This window comes from Indicator indicator, chromosome 38, assembly GCF_027791375.1.
Source record: "Indicator indicator isolate 239-I01 chromosome 38, UM_Iind_1.1, whole genome shotgun sequence".
Taxonomy (NCBI): Eukaryota; Metazoa; Chordata; class Aves; order Piciformes; family Indicatoridae; genus Indicator; species Indicator indicator.
In genome coordinates, this window is record NC_072047.1 from 3,956,801 (window position 1) to 3,976,599 (window position 19,799).

At 58.8% G+C, this 19,799-nt stretch overlaps 3 protein-coding genes across 3 annotated transcripts in view; 1 reads left to right on the plus strand and 2 right to left on the minus strand.

The window, feature by feature from the left end:
- Positions 1-147: 147 nt before the first annotated feature.
- Positions 148-6,767, plus strand: GPAT4 (glycerol-3-phosphate acyltransferase 4). The gene is made up of 12 exons (XM_054396572.1): positions 148-312; positions 2,544-2,613; positions 2,902-3,199; positions 3,351-3,425; positions 3,999-4,088; positions 4,170-4,263; positions 4,742-4,857; positions 5,055-5,110; positions 5,388-5,473; positions 5,675-5,803; positions 5,885-5,964; positions 6,400-6,767. The coding sequence occupies exons 1-12, from the start codon at positions 148-150 to the stop codon at positions 6,506-6,508; spliced, it is 1,368 nt and encodes a 455-aa protein (XP_054252547.1). The 3' UTR covers positions 6,509-6,767.
- Positions 6,768-11,765: 4,998 nt separating this feature from the next.
- Positions 11,766-13,578, minus strand: NKX6-3 (NK6 homeobox 3). Its single transcript, XM_054396575.1, has 3 exons — positions 13,197-13,578; positions 12,073-12,242; positions 11,766-11,996 (listed from the first exon to the last, which is right to left on the minus strand). Exons 1-3 carry the CDS (start codon positions 13,576-13,578, stop codon positions 11,766-11,768), a joined length of 783 nt encoding a protein of 260 aa, XP_054252550.1.
- A 3,015-nt stretch (positions 13,579-16,593) lies between these two features.
- The window catches only part of ANK1 (ankyrin 1), a 52,626-nt gene continuing 49,420 nt past the window's right edge, over positions 16,594-19,799 (minus strand). The window contains exons 41-44 of the mRNA XM_054396571.1: positions 19,110-19,193; positions 18,691-18,858; positions 18,291-18,412; positions 16,594-16,630 (exon numbers count right to left, since the gene is read on the minus strand). Of these exons, the coding sequence (XP_054252546.1) occupies positions 18,314-18,412; positions 18,691-18,858; positions 19,110-19,193 (351 nt within the window). The 3' untranslated portion in view covers positions 16,594-16,630; positions 18,291-18,313. The remainder of the gene's footprint in view (positions 16,631-18,290; positions 18,413-18,690; positions 18,859-19,109; positions 19,194-19,799) is intronic.

Here is a 19,799-nt window from a genome sequence, read left to right on the forward strand (position 1 = left end):
GGATGTGAACTTTGGCATGGGGTCTGTGAGCAGGCAGCGGACTCGGTGCACCTGTGAGACTGCTGCTGAATAACAAGAGGGGTGGGGACACTGTGGGCAGCCCTTCTGACTGGCTGCAGGGCACCAGCCTTGCCTGAGCCCTTCACCATGTTCCTCCTGCTCCCCTTTGACAGCTTGGTGGTTAATCTATTGGGGATTTCCATAACTGTCCTCTTCACTCTGCTGCTGGTTTTCATCATCGTGCCGGCAATTTTCGGAGTCTCTTTTGGCATCCGCAAGGTTTACATGAAAACTTTGTTGAAGATTTTTCAGGTAAGTCCTTTGTTCAGAATTTGCTGTGCTTACAGGGCTTTTGTCAAGCCTGGTCATGCTTGAAGACAGGGATTTGCCCCTCAGCAGAGAGTTACAGCTGACTGGGTTGGGTGATTGGTTTGCTGGTGCCAATGGCCTGTTTGGGTCACCTCAGCCAAATGCAGTTTCATAGAATCATAGAAAGGTTTGGGTTGGAAGGCACCTTCCAACCTCCCTGCCATGGGCAGGGACACCTCCCACCAGCCCAGGTAGCTTAAGGCCTCATCCAGCCTGGCCTTGAACACCTCCAAGGAGGGGGCATCCACAGCCTCCCTGCACAATCTGTTCCAGTGTCTCCCCACCCTCACTCTAACAATTTCTTCCCCACCTCCAGTTTCAATCTCCCCTCTTCCAGTCTACCAAACCTCTGTTCCTGGGCTGGTTTTCCCTCTGATTAATCCAGTAAGACTTCCAGTGAAGGACTGGAATATTGTGTCCTGCAAGTAGGAGCTATTGATGTGCTGAGAAGTGTGTGCTGGATGGGTTAATGTCCCAGGCAAGGCAGTGCAGTTACAGTTTGATGTGGAAAGAAGCCAAGTGGGGTGTAGGGTGTGATGGGGAGGGACCAGGCTGCTCCTCCCCAGGACATGTTTGAGCAAAGCAAAAAAGCAGGGGATAAGGCAGGACTTTTTGTCCTGCAAGTCCCAAGTGGTCTGTGGCTAGAACCCAGAGCTCTCAACACTGTCCCAGAGTGCCACCTGCTTATCTGCTGAGCCCAGCAGCCATGTCAGGGCCTGCAGCCTCCCAGGACAGCAGCAGCCTTTGCTGACCCTCTCGGCATAGGGAGACCAGGTGGAATTTTCCAGCTTGGGGCCATGCTGTTCCCTTGCCTGCCTTTGGCAGACTGATTTTGTGGACAGCCAACAACTCTCCTTGAAGCAAGCCCCTGGTGAGACCAGAATTTTTGCAGCTCCTAGTAGGTAAATCCTACACCACCAAATAGAAGCAGAAGTGGTGCCCTGTGCTTGGTAGAGAGCTTTTAGTGTCTTAAATGTGGAGTTGAAGCTGCTAAGGATTTCTAGTACAGCTGCTGCTGCTTGAGCAGGGCTGGTGTTCCCCAGGAGTATCTCTGTACTGGCTGACTTGGAAAAGCAGCCCTGGAGCTCTTCAAACTCTTTCCAAAAGCCTGAGGTGTGGTGAAAGAGGCCTGCCCAGTGCTTCCCCCAAGGAGTCTGGGTTTGCTGCCACCCGAGACAGGGTAAGGGCATGCTGGGCTTGCCAGGGATGCCTTCTCCCTAGGCTGCCCAGCTCCTGCTAAGTCAGAGCTCCTCTTCTGACCTATGGAATGGTGGCATCTAGACATCTTCTGCAGTCCTGCAGTTCCTTCTGCTGGCAGAGGAGGCTGTGGGGTGAGCTGGACACCTGTGTAATGCAGAAGAGTGTGAGGCTGAGAGGTTTACTTGAGGGCAAGGAAGAATGGCCAGAAACCCAGGCTGCAGTTTTTGTGGTGCCCTTGAGAGCTATTTTTGTGGAGAACAGGTAGGCTGGGCATGGGATTTGGCAGCCAGCTGCCAGGGAGCCATCTGAGGGTGCTTGCTGCTGCTGTTTTAGATGGATTGGTGAGCTGAGAAGCAGCAGCAGCTGTTAGCTGAGCTGGGGAGGGAAGGATCCCATCCCATCCCATCATAAGCCTGATGTTTGTAGCAGCAGCCTGGAATAAGTCTCTGCTCTAAGCCTGGAAGAAATGAGGGCTAAAAAACAGCACCAGTCCAATGGTTGGCTTCCTGTGCTGTGCTGTGGACCACCCCAGCAGGAGTCAGGGTCCCCCCCGAAGCTGTGCAACCCAAGTGCCTGATGCAGCAGAGCCTACAGGACACAGAGGCTGCAGAAGACCTCCACCACGGAGCACTCTGACACTGCCTGCTCCCCTCTGGGGCTGTGCTGTGCAGGGTGGCACAGAAATGTGTGCACACCATGGCTGTGCTGTGCCCACGCTGGTCGCCTCCCCTCCATCCTCTTGTCCCACCGCAGGCAGATCTCTGCTGCAGAGATGTCCCTCCTAGGCCAGCCTCTGCTTCCACCTCGGTTCAGTTGTGTTCATCACTCACCCTTTCAGTTCTTTACAGAACCCTCCTGCTCTAGACCCATCTTCTCGTCTTGACCAGGGGGGAAGTCAGCAGTCAGGCTGGGCTGGGCTGGACTGAGGGGAGCTGCAGGCCTCCCCAGCCTCTTTGCCTGTGTGTCTCTTGCAGTGGGCGACACTGAGAATAGAGCGTGGTGCCAAGGAGAAGAACCACCCCCTGTACAAGCCCTATGCCAATGGTGAGGTCCTGCCCTGCATGGGTGCATGTGAAGCTCAAAGCCCTTCCTGGGAGGTGGGGTGAACGTGGTGGTCTCTGAGCAGCTGAGGCATGCTGGGAATCCCTTTCCATGTGGATGGGATGGAGGGAGAGGTGGAGAGCACCCAGGAAGTGGCTGGGAGGACTGGTTCATGCCTGTCTGGACTGGAGAGAGGAGGGGACCCTGTGGAGGGAGGGTGGGTGAGTGACTGAGGGCTCTGGCTGTTGGCTGTCACCTCAGACTGAGCTCAGGGCTGCTGGCACGTTGCAGGCATCATTGCAAAGGAGCCAACGTCGCTGGAGCAGGAGATCAAGGAGCTGCGGCGGAGCGGCAGCGGCAAGGCCCTGGACACCCCTGAGTTCGAGCTCTCAGATATCTTCTACTTCTGCCGCAAAGGCATCGAGACCATCATGGACGATGAAGTGACCAAGAGGTTCTCAGCTGAGGAGCTGGAGTCCTGGAACCTGCTCAGCAGGACCAACTACAACTTCCAGTACATCAGCCTGCGCCTCACCGTGCTCTGGGGCCTGGGCGTGCTCATCCGCTACTGCTTCCTGCTGCCCCTCCGGTGAGTGCTGCTGCAGGGAGCCTCCTGCCCAGCTGCTGCTGGCAGCCTGTGCCCACTGCAGCTGCTCCTCAGGTCCCAAAGACCCTGCTCTGCCTGGTGCATAGGGCCTGTGACCCGCTCATGCTAGCTCGTAGCTTCCCTCTCTCTGCAGGATAGCCCTGGCCTTCACTGGTATCAGCTTGCTGGTGACTGGTACCACAGTGCTGGGATATTTGCCAGCTGGAAGGTGAGTTCATCTTCGAGGGGACAGGGGATGGGGACCCCCCTGGGCAGACCTGATAATGCTGAAGTCTTCCTGCAAGGCCTGTCTGTTCTGCCCACTGCAGACAGGGCAGGTGGTCCTGGCACCTGTAGCCCCTCAGGAGGAGACACAAAGGGCCTAGGGTGTGGGCTCTAAGCCCATGCTTGGCTCTGGGCTCTGAAAGGAAAAATCAGGGAAAAGAAAGAACATGGAACTGTTAGAATGGGTCCAGAAGAGGCCACAAAGATGATCAGAGGGCTGGAGAATCTCCTGCGTGGGGGCAGGCTGAGAGTGTTGGGGCTGTTCAGCCTGGAGAAGAGCAGGCTTCAGGGAGACCTCAGAGCAGCCTTCCAGTACCTGAAGGGGCTCCAGGAGAACAAGGGCCAGAGTTTGGTTGTCATGAGTTAAGAATCATTGGTCATAAGCTGACAACAAAAGCCAGGACAAGACATGTGTCTGCAGGAGAGGTGTGATGCCCTGGTTGGGTCTGGTGGCCTGGGACAGTGGGGCTGGGTGGCAGCACTGCTGGGCCATGATGGTTTGTGTCCTGGGCTGCAGGTGCAAGGAGTTCCTGAGCAAGCACGTCCACCTGATGTGCTACCGGATCTGCGTGCGTGCCCTCACCGCCATCATCACCTACCACCACCGGTAAGCAGGCCCTGCCGCTGCTGCTCCCTGCTCTGCCTCTGGCTTCCTCTGTCCTCACTGGCACCTTTGTTTTGCACTTAGAGAGAACAGACCCCGCAATGGAGGCATCTGTGTGGCCAATCACACATCCCCCATCGATGTGATCATCCTGGCCAGCGATGGCTACTACGCCATGGTAAGGGCTGCACCCAGCCCTGCTGCCAGGGCCTGGCCACCTCTCTGGGGGGAGCAACAGGCATGTTGCGTGGGACAAGGAGTAGGCAGCAAGAGGCTTTTGAGCGTGCAGAGCTGCATGTCCTTGCATGACATCCCTGGGCACCCTCAGATGCTGCACCCTGCTGTGCGTGGCTTCCCAGTAGGCTTGGCCTGGGACTTGAGCACCAGGGATATCTGGGCACTGCTTTGCCAGGAGAGCTCTGGGCTTTGCTATCCATGGAAGAGCAAAGGACTTTTCCAGCTGGACCTTCTGCAGTGTGGAAAGCACTTGGGGTTTGCTACTTCTGTTCTCCCAAGCCTGAGCCTGGGACTTTTCTTGCTCTCAGCCTTTCCAGGGCAGTGGAGAAAGGTGAACCTCCCCTTGGCTGCAAATCTGGGAGCTGTGTTGGCTTTCCTGTGTCCTCAGCTCTGTAACTTGTGTCTCTTGTCCTGTGCAGGTGGGTCAGATCCACGGGGGGCTGATGGGTGTGATTCAGAGAGCCATGGTGAAGGCTTGCCCCCATGTCTGGTTCGAGCGCTCCGAGGTCAAAGATCGGCACCTGGTCGCCAAAAGGTGTGGGGAAGGGTCTTGCAGCCTGGGGAGGGGGTGCCCACTGCTCGTGGGTGAGGGCACTGCAGTGCCTCCTGGGTGCTGGGAGACTCTGCCACTCTTGCTGGCACCCAGCTGGTCCCTGGTGACTGCAGGACAAGGGCTGTGTGGATGGGTAGTGCTGGTTTCTGTGCCCTGACTGGTGCCACTCCTCTGTTTAGGCTCACAGAGCATGTCCAGGACAAGAGCAAGCTGCCCATTCTTATCTTTCCTGAAGGTGAGTTGTGGAGAAGGTGCCAGACAGGCTCTGTTCCTTCCCTTCTTGAGCAACCAAGGGCCTCGAGACCCTTCCCTGAGACAAAACATGTTTAGTGCTGGCTGAACCCAGAGTGTGTCAGTGGTGTTCTGGTGACTCATCCCCTGCACACAGCAGGGTTCGGAGTGAGTGCCAGGGGTGGCTGCTGGGTGCCTGTGGCCCAGCCCTGAGGTGTACAGCTGGGACTTCTGAACCACCTTGCAAAGGGGTGTTGAGAAGATTGTGCTTGTTCTTGCAGGGACCTGCATCAACAACACCTCTGTGATGATGTTCAAAAAGGGAAGCTTTGAGATTGGAGCCACAGTTTACCCTGTAGCCATCAAGGTATGAGAAGGCAAACGTGGCCATGAGAGCTCAGTACTGGCAGCTCAGTCTTGACACTGCTGGGCCAACAGCCTGCTCTGAAGGCATGGGGGAGCTGAGCACACCCCATACTCTGGGAGGCCTGGCCTATAGCTGGGACTTGGAGCCTCAGGGGAGGCTACAACCAGTGCCAGGCTTCCATGAGCTCTTCTGCCTCTGCAGTATGACCCCCAGTTTGGAGATGCCTTCTGGAACAGCAGCAAGTATGGCATGGTGACCTATCTCCTGAGGATGATGACGAGCTGGGCCATTGTCTGCAGTGTCTGGTACCTGCCCCCAATGACCAGGCAGGTGAGTGAGGAGCCCCTGGCTGCCCTGGCCCTCTGCCTGTGTGTCCCTCTGCTCCTGCTGAGCAGTGTCATCTTGTCACAGCCTGAAGAGGACGCTGTGCAGTTTGCCAATCGAGTGAAGTCAGCCATTGCCAGGCAGGGGGGCCTCGTGGATCTGCTTTGGTGAGTCCAGGCAGGCTTTTGTCCTGCTAGTGCCAGGGTTCCTTGTTCCTTGTTCCTGCTATGTGCCTGTGGGCTGCAGAGCTGAGTTCTGTCCTGTGCTGGGCAGAGCAGGCCTGTGCAGAAATGGAGATCCACCTTGCCTGTGGCCTCCAAGCCTCCTCTTCTGTAGCAGGGCCTAAAGTCTTTGCTTCTGCTGTGTGTGTTTGGCTCCAGGCCTTCATTCTGTGATGCCAGCTTGCACTGGGATGACCTGGCTCTGCCTTTGCTACTCAGCAAAACGGATTGAGTTTGGGCACCTCCTTTTTCAGGCACTGAGAACTTCAGAGCCTGGCAGGCAGGGCCTTGAGAGGCCGCCTGCTGTAGTGGTATCAGAGCAGCTGAAGTTTCAGACAGTGCAGGCCTGCAGCTCCTCTGACAATATGACTCTCTCCCCAGGGATGGAGGACTGAAGAGGGAGAAGGTGAAAGACACATTCAAGGAGGAGCAACAGAAACTCTACAGCAAAATGATTGTAGGCAACCATGAAGACCGGAGCCGCTCCTGAGCCCTCTGCCTCCAGCACCGTTCCTGGGCCTGGCCAGGGCCCTCTGCCCCCAGCACAAGCCACGGCTTGCTGCAGCAGCTTTGAATCTTTGGACTTTGGCTGTGCCAGAGCTACTTGGACTTGTCCTTCATCCTCTGGCTGTTCTTTCCCAGAGGCACTGTTACTACCCAGAGCATTCAGGCCCTGGGCAGCTCTTGGCAAAGGCCTTCTCATTACTGTTACAGTGAAGCCCCTTGCAGGGGCAATATTAAATGAAACACTTTTGATGTCAAATGCTTCCATATGGTGTTTACAGGCCCAGGACTGGTCTGTTGATGTCTCTGTGTGTCAGGCACAGGACTCCCATGGCACAGGAACTGGTGAGCTGCACTCAAATTGGCTGCCTTGACAACCAGGGGAGTCTTCATTAGCCTGTGCCTCTCACATCTGCAGCACCAATCCTTTAGGAGCTGTGTGTGGTCTCAGGCCATTTCCAGCTTTACCTCCAGAAGGAGAAACCTTTTCCTTTCACCACCCTCCTGCCATAGCCTGATCCAGACCATTGCTTCTCCAGCATCTGAGGAACAGCCTCTTTGCTGGGGCTCCTCCAGCAGTGAGGATCATCCTTCCTGCAGGCCTCCCTCTGGTTCCTGGAACTGCAGGCTGCCAGGCAGTTGTCACTGGTGTGGCAGGTGGAGCTCTTGGGGAATCCACCTGTGCTATGTTGGAGCCCAGAGTGGGAAGGAGAGCCAGAGACTCCATGGCTGGGGCAGGAGATCCCCTTTCAAATGTCTTCTGAGGGACGTGGGGGGATCTGATCCTGTTGTGCACCAGCAGGCACAGAGATATCACAGTTTGTGGTGAGGAAACTGCAGTCCTGTGCTGCCTGTCAGTAAACCAGCTGGGGTTTGAGCATTCATCCCAGGTAATTCCCCGTTTTCCTTATGATCCTGTGGCCTTTAGCACCTCCACTGGGTCCTCTGCTTGCTCATGCAAGCAAATGCAGCTTCAGTGCTGCCTCCAGTGGCTAGAATTCTGGAGAAGGCAATGCTGAAGTGTCTCCTCTGTACCCCAAGAGGTGTTTGTTGGGGAGGGCCCCTGCTACCCGCAGGCTAGGGCAGCTGTGCTGTGTAAGTGCCCTGAGAGTTGAATTACTTTGTGTTAGTTGCCAATGTGGGTTCAAGGTGGTTGACCTCTTGCTTGCTTTGTGTGGATAAACCTCACTATAGCCAGAGCAAGAGACAGCAGCAGAGGATCCAGAAGCTCCCCTGCCCTTTCCCAGGGGCCATAATGCCCTTACCCTCACCTGCACTGCTCACTTCCTCCCTGCTTGCCATGGTCAGTGACTCCAAACCCCTTCCTTGGGATCCCCTCAGTCAGTCTGTGACCCTGCACTCAGGCAGTGTGTGAGCAGGGTTTGCACAGCCTGTCCTTGTTGAGGACCCTCATTTCCACCTACCCCAGCACCGCTTTAGGCACAAATAAAGTGAACTGTGCCCAGGCCAGTACCTGAGAGGGGACAGCTCCTGCCAGCCACACAGATGTCACTGATGGCACTTGAGCCATCAGGACTGTGGGAGTTGGTTCTGTACTGCATTGATCACAGAGTCATTAAGGTTGGAAAAGGCCTCTGAAATCATCAGGTGCAACCTTCTACCCAACACTTCCATGACCACTTGGCCATGTCCTGAAGTGCCACATCCTGCTTGTTCCTTGAACACCTCCAGGGGTGGGGACTCCACCACCTCCCTGGGCAACCTGTGCCAATCCCTTACCACTCTTGCAGGAAGGTCTGGGGTGGGGCCAAGGGCACTGCTGCCTGCCTGGGAAGGGTCTCTAGGTTCTGCTTCACCTTTCCTAGCCAGCAGCACGTTCCCAAGCATATTTCCCATCCTCCTGCGTCATGCACCCAGAGCTCTTATAGCTGGGGGAGATTATAGTCCCTGCAGAGCATGAGCAAGAGCCCTCCCCAGCACAGGCATCACCTCTGGGCATTCAGTCATGGAATGGGTGGGGTTGGAGGGGACTTCAAAGATCATCCAGCTCCAACCTCCTGCCATGAGCAGGAACACCTCCTACCAGCCCAGATTGGTCAAGGCCTCATCCAACCTGGCCTTGAACACCTGCAGGGAGGGGGCATCCACAGCCTCCTTGGGCAACCTGTGCCAGTGTCTCCCCACTCTCACTGCCAGGGGTCTCTTCCTACTATCCAGACCTGGCCGCAGGTGCCCACAGCTCTTCTGCTCACAGCTCACTCCCCCAGCCCTCATCCCCAATGCTGTGCTGATGTGCAGAAGCTCTCCCTGCCTGCCTGCCCAGCTCTGCAGGACTTCCAACCACCCTGCTCTGCCTGGGGACCATCCTTGGCAGTCCCTCAGCTGCTCGGCACAGGCAGCGAGCCGGCTCGGCCAGGTTAGGAGGCACACATCCATCTCTGCTCAGCTCCCCCTCCCTGTGCCCCTGGTCAATATGTCTCTCTTCGATGAGAAAGTTAATAAATTTAGCTCTAGATTAAAAGTATCGATCATTTCATTTGTAAACCATAAATAACTGGGGGGGGAGGGGGGCAGCGGGCAGCCTGCGGGGTAGGGGCTGCTGGCTTGGGCTGCAGCAGCCATGCAGCCTGCTGGGGCCGGGGGCCCTCATATGCATTCTGCCCGGATGCTGGCATTGATTTGCTATTAGTCTCCACGCACCACCCAGTAGCACATCATTCCCCGGGCTGCTATTAATGGCCTTTTGATAAATAATCACTTGTAAGTCAATAAATTTTTATTAAACAGTGTGGCTCTTTGATTTATGAAAATCCGAGGGGGTTTGTCTGGGAGAAAAGGGATGTGGAATTGAAGGGGAGCCATGATCCATCTGCCTGCCAGCCTGCCCTGCCCGTCCTGCCTGCCAGCCTGCCCAGCCCCAGGTAGCCAGCACCCCTCGGCACACTGCTGCGGGCATAGAATTGTTTGGTTTGGCAAAGCCTTCTAAGATCATCCAGGCCAACCATCAGCCTGGCACCCCTATGGCCATTAAACCGTGCCCACACGAGGTGCCCTAGGGTCTAGGTTGCCTGGGGATGGGCAGCCCTGGGCACTTTGAGGTGTGCTTTAATGGCTGATGGTTGGGCTCAATGGTCTTAGAGGGCTTTGCCAACATAAACAATTCTATGATTTTATGAAAACTTGAGCCCTGGAGCAGGCTGCCCAGAAGGTTGGTGGAGTCTTCACCATCCTGCCTGGATGCCTTCCTGTGTGTCCTGCCCTGGGTGATCCTGCTCTGGTGAGGGGAACAGGGTAGGGGTTTGGGCTGGATGCCCCCTGCCACTCCTTCCAACCCCTGCCAGGCTGTGATCCTGTGAAGGCAGGTTTGGGGTGCACAGAGCTGCTGCTCCCCACTGAGCAGGCTCCGCACACCCTGAGGAGACCCCAGCACTGGCACAGGCAAAGTGGCTGCTGCTGTGTGCCTGGGGAGCAGGACAGCAGGAGGAGGGGCAGTGGGCAGAGCAGGGTGGGCCTGGATGCTGCTCCAGGCCCTGCATGGAGCAGCAGTGCTGGGGGAGGCATCCAGCTATGGGGATGCAGGGGACAGCCAGGCTGCTGCTGCGATTTGTCACTCTCCCCAGCTGCAGCAGGCCCTTTGCCACCTGCTTTATTTGTCTCCCAGCCCTGACGTGGCATCAGACAGGTGTTAAACTACTTAATCACTTTAAAATTGTTTTAATTTTCTGTTTTGTATTGATCTCCACAGCACCAATTAATCAGCTCACTGGACCAGGCAGTTAGTACATTAAAAATTGTCAGCCAGGCTGGGCAGCTTAGAAAATGTCAAAAAAAATATCCTGACAGCAGCCCCTCACTTCTGCTCTGCTGGCTGTGCCCACAGGCAGTGACGTGGCTCTCCCAGCCCTGCCACGGGGCTGGGGCATGCAGCCTCCATCCCAGCACCCTCCGTGGGACCTGCCTTTGCCAAGGGTCCTGCACCTCTGCCACCCACTGCCGTTTGTCCCCTTCAGGCAGCAGAAGGGCTGCTGAGGGGGAAGAGTTGTGAGCCCCATGCTCACTGCAGGGCCAGACAGGGCTCTGTGGGGGGAGATCAGTTCCTGAACCTTGGGAAAGTGCTGCCGAGCAGTCAGGGCTCCTTGTAAAGCCCCCCCCAGGCCCAGTGCATGGCAGAAAGTGACAGATTAGAGAGGATTTGAGGCCAAATGTGGGCCCTGGGAAGGGAACGGTCTGAAGCCCCACATCCTCAGGCTGCTGCTTCAGGGGTTTTGGCCATCCCCAGGGATGCCCTTGGCCATCAGCCTGTCCTAGGAGGCTCCTGCAGCCGCAGGGAGAGGCAGTTTGGACTGCAGCCCCCACCACCTCCTCAGTGCCCATGCTGTGCTGCTACCAGCCCGTGCCAGGCCAGCAGCACCTTATCTGCTATCGATTTCCTCCCGAAGGCTGTTTGCTCACACCTGCCTGCCACTGAGCTGGCTCTCGGTGAACAACAGCCATGTGTGCCAGGCCCCAGCAGCCTGCTCGTGCCAGCAGGAGCCCCTGCAGCCTCCTGAGTGCCTGGGGACCTCTGACACCCACCACGGTGCAAGGGCTGAGCCAGGAGAAGCCAGGGCAGGTGAAGGCAGAGCTGTGTGCACACATGTGTGGGGGTGCAGCATGAGGGGGCCCCAGCAGGATGGCAGGCAAACACCACAGGGCTATTGATGCCACATTAATCCTGCAGCCCCGACAGCTGAATGGGCTCTCACTCACACCGTTAAGATAAATGGTATTTATTTGCTCCTAAGAGCTTCCAACAAGAGGCCCCAACGAGTGACTTTTGAACCAGCACCTCTGGCTGCTGCTGCACACCCAAACCAGGGCAAAGCCTGGGAAATGTCCCCAGGGCTGCCCGGCTCCTGCAGGCCCTTTCTGCCCTCTACACAGCACCACAGCCACGGCCCCTTCCACTGCCTGGCATGCAGACCCTGCCCCATAGGTGCCATCCCAGCCCCTTCTCCAGCCCAACCTCAGGAGGGCACCCAGGACTGCATGCTCACGAAGCAAGCGCTGGGACTTGGCTGGGGCTGGGACCTTTATTTCATCAATGCCGAGGGCACGGCTGTGCCTGCTGCTGCCCATGCCTGCTGCCCCCAGCCCCGTGAGCCACGATCCCTGGGCAGGAGTCACCAGGAGGGGGGCGGTGCCTGCCCCATCCCCACAGCCGGGCACCTGCCACGGGGTCGCTGCCCTGGCAGGGAGCGGGAGGCTTGCCCCGGGCCCGGAGGGCTGTGCTGTGCTGGCACTCAGCCGCTGTGCGTGCCCAAGCCCAGCACCGAGAAGGCTGCGCGGTGCTTCCTCAGCAGCAGCCGAATCTTCTCGTCGTCCGAGTCGGGGTCCAGGGGCTTGTTGTATTCGTCGTCCTCGGCCTCAGAGGCTGCCCGCTCTCCGCCAGAGCCCCCCACCCGCTGTGAGGATGAGGAGGGCTCCAGGGCGCTCTTCTTCCTCCATTTGGTCCGTCGGTTCTGGAACCAGACCTGCCGCCCCGCGGGCCCGGCCCCGTTAGCTGGCACCGTGCCGCTCACCCCGGACCGTGTGGGGACCGACACTCACCTTCACCTGCGACTCCGTCATGCCGAGGGAGTAGGCCAGCCGAGCTCTCTCGGGCCCCGCCAGGTACTTGGTCTGCTCGAAAGTCTTCTCCAGAGCGAAGATCTGGTGTCCTGTGAAGGTCGGGCGTGTGTGCTTCTTCTTGTGGATGCTCTCGGCCAAGTGAGCAGGGGCTGCAGGAGGTGGGCAGGGAGGGGGTGAGCGCCTGGCAGCTCTGCAGTTCCTGAGTACAGCACCGTGAACGCACTAGCCCTCAGCACCCACGCAGTCCCTCAGCAGCCACGCAGTCCCTCCAAATTAAAGCTGCATCTTGGCATGAAGACTTCAGCCCCATCCCAGGAGGGCTAAGCTGCTTCCTGTGCCAGCCCCACAGAGCCAGAGCTGGGCTGAGTGCCTCCTGCTCTGGGACAGCAGAGGGGACACATCCTTAGCAGCATTGCATGACCCAGAGCCATGCAGCACTGTCAGCACCGTGCCCCCCGTGCCCCACACCTTGCAGGGTGCATGATGGGGAGGCAGGGCTGGTTGGCTCATGACTGTACCCAGAGTGGGCAGCCAAGATGCCTGCCCTGTCTGTTCCAAGAGCATCACCTGGAGAGGGGGAAAGGGGACTGAGGCTGTCAGTGCTGAGCAGCTGCCCTTATCCCCATGGCACGGTGGATGCCCCCATCCCACCCACCCTCTGGCACAGCAACAATACCCTCTGCAATCCCCCTGCCAGCTTCCCATCAGGCAGGCAGTGCTGCCAACCCAGAACTGGCCATCCTGCCTCTCTGCTCTGAGCTGGACTGGGCACTGACCCCAGTGAGGTTGCTGGAGGGACGAGGGAAATCTGAGACAAGGAGCTCTGCCTGTCCTTGCCAGCTGTGGCTTGCTTTGGGGCCAAGCAGAGCCCATCTCTGCCATTGGAGCCACCCTTGTTCTTCAGCCAAAACCTCTATGGCAAGTTGGCAGCTCTGGTGCCAAGGCCATTCCTACTGTCCTGGGGCAGTACCCAGCCATGCCTCGCACAGGGCGATGGTGAAGATGAGTCCCTGCCCCAGTACTGATAGGTTGGGGCTCTGCTGGGCACCCCCCACCTGCAGTACCCCCTCGCCACCCACCCTGCCCGGCCCCACTGTACTTACGGCCACCGCACTGCCGCCCGCCATGCCAGTCTGGGGCTGCCTCTGCCCAGCAGCTGCGGCCCCGTGGGAGGAACTCGCCACCAGCCTTGGGGAGGGTCCCCACCTGGGGTCCGTAATAGACTCCTGGGGAGCTCAGTCCATTAAATCCACCTGCGTGGGGGTAGCCAGGGAGCAGGCTGCTGTTCGGCGTTGCTGCAGGCCGGTTGAGGATGTCAGAGATGCCATGGGGCGTGCCAGCAGCCAGCTGGGCACCAAGCCCAGGGGGGCCCAGCTTGTAGAAGGAGCTCTGCACTGAGTACTGGCAGACAGGTGCCTTGGCCTCAGGGAAGGGGCCCAGTGAGGGGCCATTGAGAAGGAAGGTGCCTGGCAAGTTGGTGTCCATGGCTCTGATGCCAAAGTGGACTTCAGAGCCCAGATCCTTGGAGGTGCGATGGCCAGCCCATGCCCAACAGCCCAAGGGCTACTGGGGCCCTGTCTGCCCTGTCCAGCAGGCACCTGGCTGGCCCTGGCAAGTTGGCCAGGGGGCCACAGCCTGGGCAGAAGGGTGGCCAAGGGCAGGGCCTGGGCAGCAGCCCTGTCTGACCCCACCGAGGTGGCACCAGCACCGGACCCTCAACTTGGGCTTGGGAAGAGCCAACATTTCTCTGATAAAGACGAGAGCCATTAGAATACGCGGCTCCCATTGGCCGGGCGGCTGCAGCGGGCGCTCCCATTGGCCGAGGCTCCCCGGCCTCAGCTGCCATTGGCTGCCCCACGGAGGCAGCCCGGGATTGGCCCGGCGCAGACAAATTGCGCTTTGAAAGCCAGCGGCGGGGGGACGCCGAGCTGGACCGGGTGGGCATGGCATGGGATGGGATGGACCGGGACGGAACGGAATGGAATGGAATGGGGACAGCGCCGGGCGCGGCGCGACCCCGCGAGTGGGAGCACAGCAGTGCCGCTGCCCGCCGGTGCGGCCGGGACATCTCCCGCTGAACCCCCCCCCCGTCGCAGCGGCACCGGACACCCGGCTGCACCGGCGGGGCGGCCGCTTCCCTCCCTGTCCGCCCGTGCAGAGGCTGCTGCAGAGGGAATCGGGGGTACGCAGTTCCCTGCCGGCTTTGGCCGCCCCTGTGAACGGCAGAGAACAAATTGCCGCCAGCCCCCGGGACTGCCCCTGCACTCCCGGCAGCGAGGTAGGGGCAGGGGGAACCGCAGAACCTCCCCAAACCCCTGGGAAAGCAGAGAGGAGCCGTGCTCTGTGTCGGTTTCTTTATTAATTCAGTTCAATAGCTGGTGTACAGGGAAATGATTCTATACATCAGGGGCTAAGACAAGGAGATCCAAAAGGCTTCTTTCCATAACAATTAAAAAAGAAATAAAAGTAATTTATTATTATTTTAAAACTTCTAAAAAGCTTCTAGTGTGCAGACTGCAGCATTCTCTAGGCTCAATGTCAGGTGCAGCCTCCTCCTACCAGCCCTAAGAGCAATCTGAGCGCGAAGCAATGTCACTGGAGTGCCTGGCAGGGTTGCAGCACAGCACATTCCCTAAGGTGTATACAAGGCCAAAGCACAGGACCCACACACAACTCTACAGTGATGCTACGGAGTCAGCTGTCACAGTGGGTCTAGGGAGGTTATTGTACACAGCAGGGGTGATGGATGGAGAGTCTGTGCCTATATGGCTCAACTTCGGGGTGGGAAAGGGGTTGCTTTGCTCTCCAAAGGCTAAGCTGGGTCATTTGCTTGGCTACAGCTTGGCTTCTTCCCGACTGCAGGCCTTCCCAGCAGATGGGCACCCACTGAGGGACAGGGCTACCCTGCCAGGGCCAACATGGCATGGCCTGAAGCTGGCGGAGGGCTTGTTCTGCAAGTGGCCACAGAAAGCAAAGTCAGGCCCTGCGAGACAGCTCCACAGCCACCTCCAGGGGAAAGAGCAGGGGGTCCCTATGCCACTGTGCTACAAAGGCCAGTATCCCCCCATTAGTTAGGACAAGGACAGTTAGGGACATGGGACCTACTGCCACTACCTGCATCCTTCCTTCCTGGGTCAAGTATTGGAGTGGAGTCAGCCCAGTGCACAGGCACAGCATTGCACAGGCAGCTCTGCCCATTGCTGCCCTCCTGCTGGCACAGCTGGCCCCAGGGCTGCCCTCACTCCAGGTGACTGCTTGGCACAGGATTGTTCTGCCTAGCCAAGGTTCAGCTCCCTGTCCCTGGGACTGGTCCTGGGAGGGGCAGCATCCATGAGGGGATCAGCAGGCAGTCCTCATTTGTGCCCTTGAAGGGAGGCCAGGGGACCCTGCAAAGCCCTTGAGTGGGGTGTGTAGTGCAGGGCTGCTGGCTCCTGCCAGCTCCTGGCTCGTAGATATTGTGCTGAGGAGAGCTGGGCACAACCCTATGTGGCACAAGCATCCCCTGCTCTCACTGCTCATCTTCCTTGGGCCCCAAGCACCTCAGTGAAGGCTTACAGCTCCACCCCAGCTAGAGTCAACATAAACTGGGGCTTGCACCATGGACAGACCCATGGGACTGCACCTGTGGGCCCCTCTCTCCATGCCAGGAAGCGACCAGGCTCAGATGGAGAAGAGCAGGACAGGGGCAGTCTGCTGCCTGTTCACTCCTATAGCCTCCCAGCTCTGTTCACCAGAGCTGCTGACATACTCCAAAGGTTTTGCCTGTCCTGCAGCCTGAAGAGGTATTTGGAAGCAGAGCTGTTAGTGCTTTGTACATACTGCTAGAGTGTCCCTAGGGGTTTGCATAGTATTTATTGGTTCATATACACAAGGCTGATTGCTGTACAGTTTACACTTTCAACACAAGCAACGAGCTCAGTGCTCAGCCCAGAGCCCTGCCCTGGTGGGAGACGTTGCACGTGCTGGGGAGAGGAAGGGCAGCCCTGCACCAGCCCCCTCTGCCCAGGGCAGCTGTGCCCTCCTCTCACACACCCCCTGGCAACTGCTGCCCTCCATATATCCCAACACTCACTCAGAAGGATGAGAAGCTTGAGTCCAGCAGAGGCAGCACAGGCAATGGGGTGGGGGTCAAATCCCTCTCCTTCCAAGGTGAGCAGTGCCCTGCCCCCCAGCTTCCCTCTCACGGCCTGGGCATGGGCATGAGGTTACACACGCCGGTGTGCCAGGGTGGAGTCTCCTTGCCTCTCATTTTCTGCCAGCCCAACTCTTGCCTCCCAGAGGAGCTAAGAGTGCTGTCTGCAGGCTGCAGGCAGCAGCGGGGCAGGAGGTCAGCTGTAAGTTCTGTAGCTCATGCGTCTTGCAGTCAGTCAGTCATGCGGATAGGAAGGTAAGGAGGTCTCATACAGAAGTCATGCCATAGCCTATAGAAACATGTACAGCCAGCCCTGCTCCCCTCCACTCTGCTTTCCTCTCCTCTCTTCTCAGCTGTGTGTCAGAACATGTGTGGAGTTCAGTGGTTTGGTGTTGAGGTGAGATCCTGGAGAGACACAGAGACAGAGATGGAGTTACAAGGTTGCACAGCCAGGAGAAAGGGTGGGGGGCAGCCAGGTGCATGGCAGTCTCAGCCCCTTCTGCATTCTGTGCTTACCCCACATGCACCTATCCTGCCCAGCTACCACAACAGAAGTTTTAGGGGTGGGGGGTGTCAGAGAGATAGCAACAGAGAACCCCTAAGTGCCCTGCCTGGAACTGGGAGCAATGGCAGAGGTGGTATTGGGGCAGGGAGCAGCAACGCATGGGAGCTGAGCTGCACCAAAGGCAGAGTGGCACTGGGAAGGAGCTGGGAGGGCTGCTGGGCTCTGGGATAGAGAAGGCCAGCCCATAGCCCCCAGCCTCAACTAGGGTGACCATCTGCACCTGACTATCACAGCAGTGGGGAAGACCCCACACATTCCCATTGCACACCCTGGGCCACCTTGGCACACTATGGAAAACAGCCAGAGCAAAGCAGCAGGGCACTGCCCTAGAGAGAGGCAAAGCTGGGGGCTGTCTGGGCTGTGGGGCAGGCAGTAGGTGTGGGGACACAGCATGCACAGACACCAGCCCACAAGCACAAAGCCTCTCGACTGCCATGCACCCCCAGAGAGCCTCTAACAGAGCAGAGAGAGGAGGCTGAGTGACAGACACAACCATGCACAAACAGCAGAGGCCACAGGACTGCCCCCCCAGACTGGCAGCCTCTCTCCTGGCTCAGGCAGTGCCTGCTGGCCGGGGAGCATGCGTGCAGCACTGGCCCCCTACTGCCACCCCTGCAGCCAGCATGCAGGGAGCAACGATGCAGCTGGGTCCAAGTATGATGTGCTGAGCACTCTGCCTCAAGCCTGGGCTAGTCCCAGCCAGCAGGGAGGGCAGGGAGCAGGGAATGCACAGGACTCATAGGATGACATACTCAGGCTGGGAAAAAAGTGTCCTGGGCCAAAGACAGGTCCCCTGCCCTCGACCTCTTCCACCATCCTTCACCCTGCCACTCCTACATCCACCAGCAGCAGCCCACCATGGCCGGCACCCCCTTTGCTGGCCACGGGAGCTCCAGGAGCCCTCACTGCTGCCCTCTCGTGCCACAATGCGTAGCTGGCAGTGGCAGTGGCAGTGGCAGCTGCTTGCCTTTCCCAGAAGGGGCACTGGGAGCAGAGGCAGCAGAATGTGACACCTCTCATCCCGCTCACGGCTCTGCCGGTGCCCGGCTGCACCCCATGGCTTTGGGCAAAAATCATCACTCTGCTGGACCCCAGCACGACCAGGACTGACAACCCCATGGCCCTGTCACTGAGCACCATTATCTGTGTGTACCCAGGACACTGTGGCTGCAGTAGCAGCCCCTGGCACGGGGGCCACGCTGTGGTGCTGAGCACCGAGACCGACCCAGCACTGGCAGCTTCAGGACAGGGCACCCCACACCCATTGCACCCAGGCTCTGGGCCAAGGAACAGGTTAGCAGCAGGGGCAGGCTGCTGTCCACCCTCAGAGCTTTGCTGCCCACCCTCAGAGCTTTGCTGCACCACAGCAATTTGCCTCTGCAGGCTGAGAGCTGGGCACAGCCCTGGCACACTTTCCCCATGAGGATGTGCATGGCCAGCAGTCTGTGCAGGCAGCAGCATGGGAAGCTGGAATAGAAGGAAGAGCAAATGTAGGGTTACCTCAAAAGAGGCCATTTGAGGGGTCACTGCTTCCCCCTTTTCAGGCTGGCTCGTTTCACTATCTGAGCCCCCATCCTGCCCCCGGAGACCTCTGGTTTCGGGACGCGCACTCCCACCTCCTCCTGAGGAAGCCACAGGGGCAGGAAGCAGGACAGCACCCAGGTGAACAGACAGACACAGAAGAGGACAGGAGAGGGAAAAGCAGAATCAGTTGGCAGAAGACAATAAGCAAGAAATCTGGTACAGTGGGCAAGAGCTGCCCATGGAAGCCTTAGAGGGGAAACAGGAGAGGAGCCCAGGGTAGAGGAGAGGACAGAGCATGGCAGAGTCCCAAAGCCTGCGAGTCCTGCAGAAGCAGTGCTGGGCAGAGAGCAAGGCAGGGCCATGAGCCACACTGTACCTTGGCCCCCAGACCATCCCGCTGCAGGATGGAGTAATTAATGAAGTGATCATCCTCAGCTGCCAGGTCCTGGGGCTCCTGCAGGGAGCCCGCCAGAATCAGCTCCTCCTGCTCCTGCCTGTGATCCATGTCACCAGGGCCCAGCTGATGCACCACTTTCCGGATGACCTGTGGAGACCCACACAGCTGAGCACCACGGCCAGCCCAGCACACTGTGCCCCCTCCTCGCCCAGGCTGGCTCTGGACTGCACTGGTGCAGCCTGTTCCACACACAGGGCTGGCCGGAGAGGTGTGGTGATTGTAACCCAAGATGGCAACGAGTGCCCTGCGGGGCCCCTGGGCAGAGGGGAGAGGGAAAGGCTGCAGCACACCCTTGCCCACACTGTGCCCCTGCCCACACCGTGCCCCTGCTCACTCACCTTCTTGGTGATGATATTGCCTTGGTCATCTGTGAACTGCTCCTCGGTCACCTGCTCTCCAGGAAGATGAAACACTTCGTTCCCCTGCGGGGACAGGAGGGATATCAGGGCGCTTCAGGGGAGCGAGGGGAGCCCCTCTGCAGGCAGAACGCTGCAGCTGACATGCAGCCCACGGCCTCCCACCCTGCCCTGAGCCTTCACTGCTCTCTGCCTCTGCCCTCGGCCACTGGTCCCTCAGCTCCCCGCCCGTTACCTTCACACGGACGCGCCGGCGGACGACCCAAGTGGAGGGAACCTCCTCGTCGTCCGCCAGCCCCTGGCTCTCCCCGAGCTCCTTGTCCAGCTCTTGGTGGGCGTGTTTGAGCACGAAGCTCACCGAGCCCCTGACGATGTGCATGACGTTCTGGCAGCTGACCAGGAAGAAGGCCAGCAGCGCCAGGGCGACCAGCAGCTGTGCCAGGAAAGCCCACATGGTGCCCGGGCGCGGGCAGCCCTGTCCCTGCCCCTGCCCCGCGGCTCCGAGCCCGGCGCTCAGAGCCCAGCCATGCTGCCCGCCTGGGGTGGGCAAAGCCCCGGGGCAGGAGCGGCCCTGCGGGTCTGCAGCCTGCCCGGCGCAGTGCCCTGGCTCTGCGGGAGAGCTGCTGTAACCCAAGCTGGCACAGCTCAGCTGGCTGTGGGCGGTGAGAAGGG

Bases quoted from the DNA above. Each gene is read 5' to 3' on its own strand.
- GPAT4 (XM_054396572.1), top strand. From the start codon at position 148: ATGTTCCTCCTGCTCCCCTTTGACAGCTTGGTGGTTAATCTATTGGGG. The intron at 5,111-5,387 runs GTGAGTTGTGGA...TTGTTCTTGCAG, and splicing joins CATTCTTATCTTTCCTGAAG to GGACCTGCATCAACAACACC. The intron at 5,965-6,399 runs GTGAGTCCAGGC...CTCTCTCCCCAG, and splicing joins GGCCTCGTGGATCTGCTTTG to GGATGGAGGACTGAAGAGGG.
- NKX6-3 (XM_054396575.1), bottom strand. From the start codon at position 13,578: ATGGACACCAACTTGCCAGGCACCTTCCTTCTCAATGGCCCCTCACTG. The intron at 12,243-13,196 runs GTAAGTACAGTG...CACCTCCTGCAG, and splicing joins CGGGCGGCAGTGCGGTGGCC to CCCCTGCTCACTTGGCCGAG. The intron at 11,997-12,072 runs GTGAGTGTCGGT...GCGGGGCGGCAG, and splicing joins TGACGGAGTCGCAGGTGAAG to GTCTGGTTCCAGAACCGACG.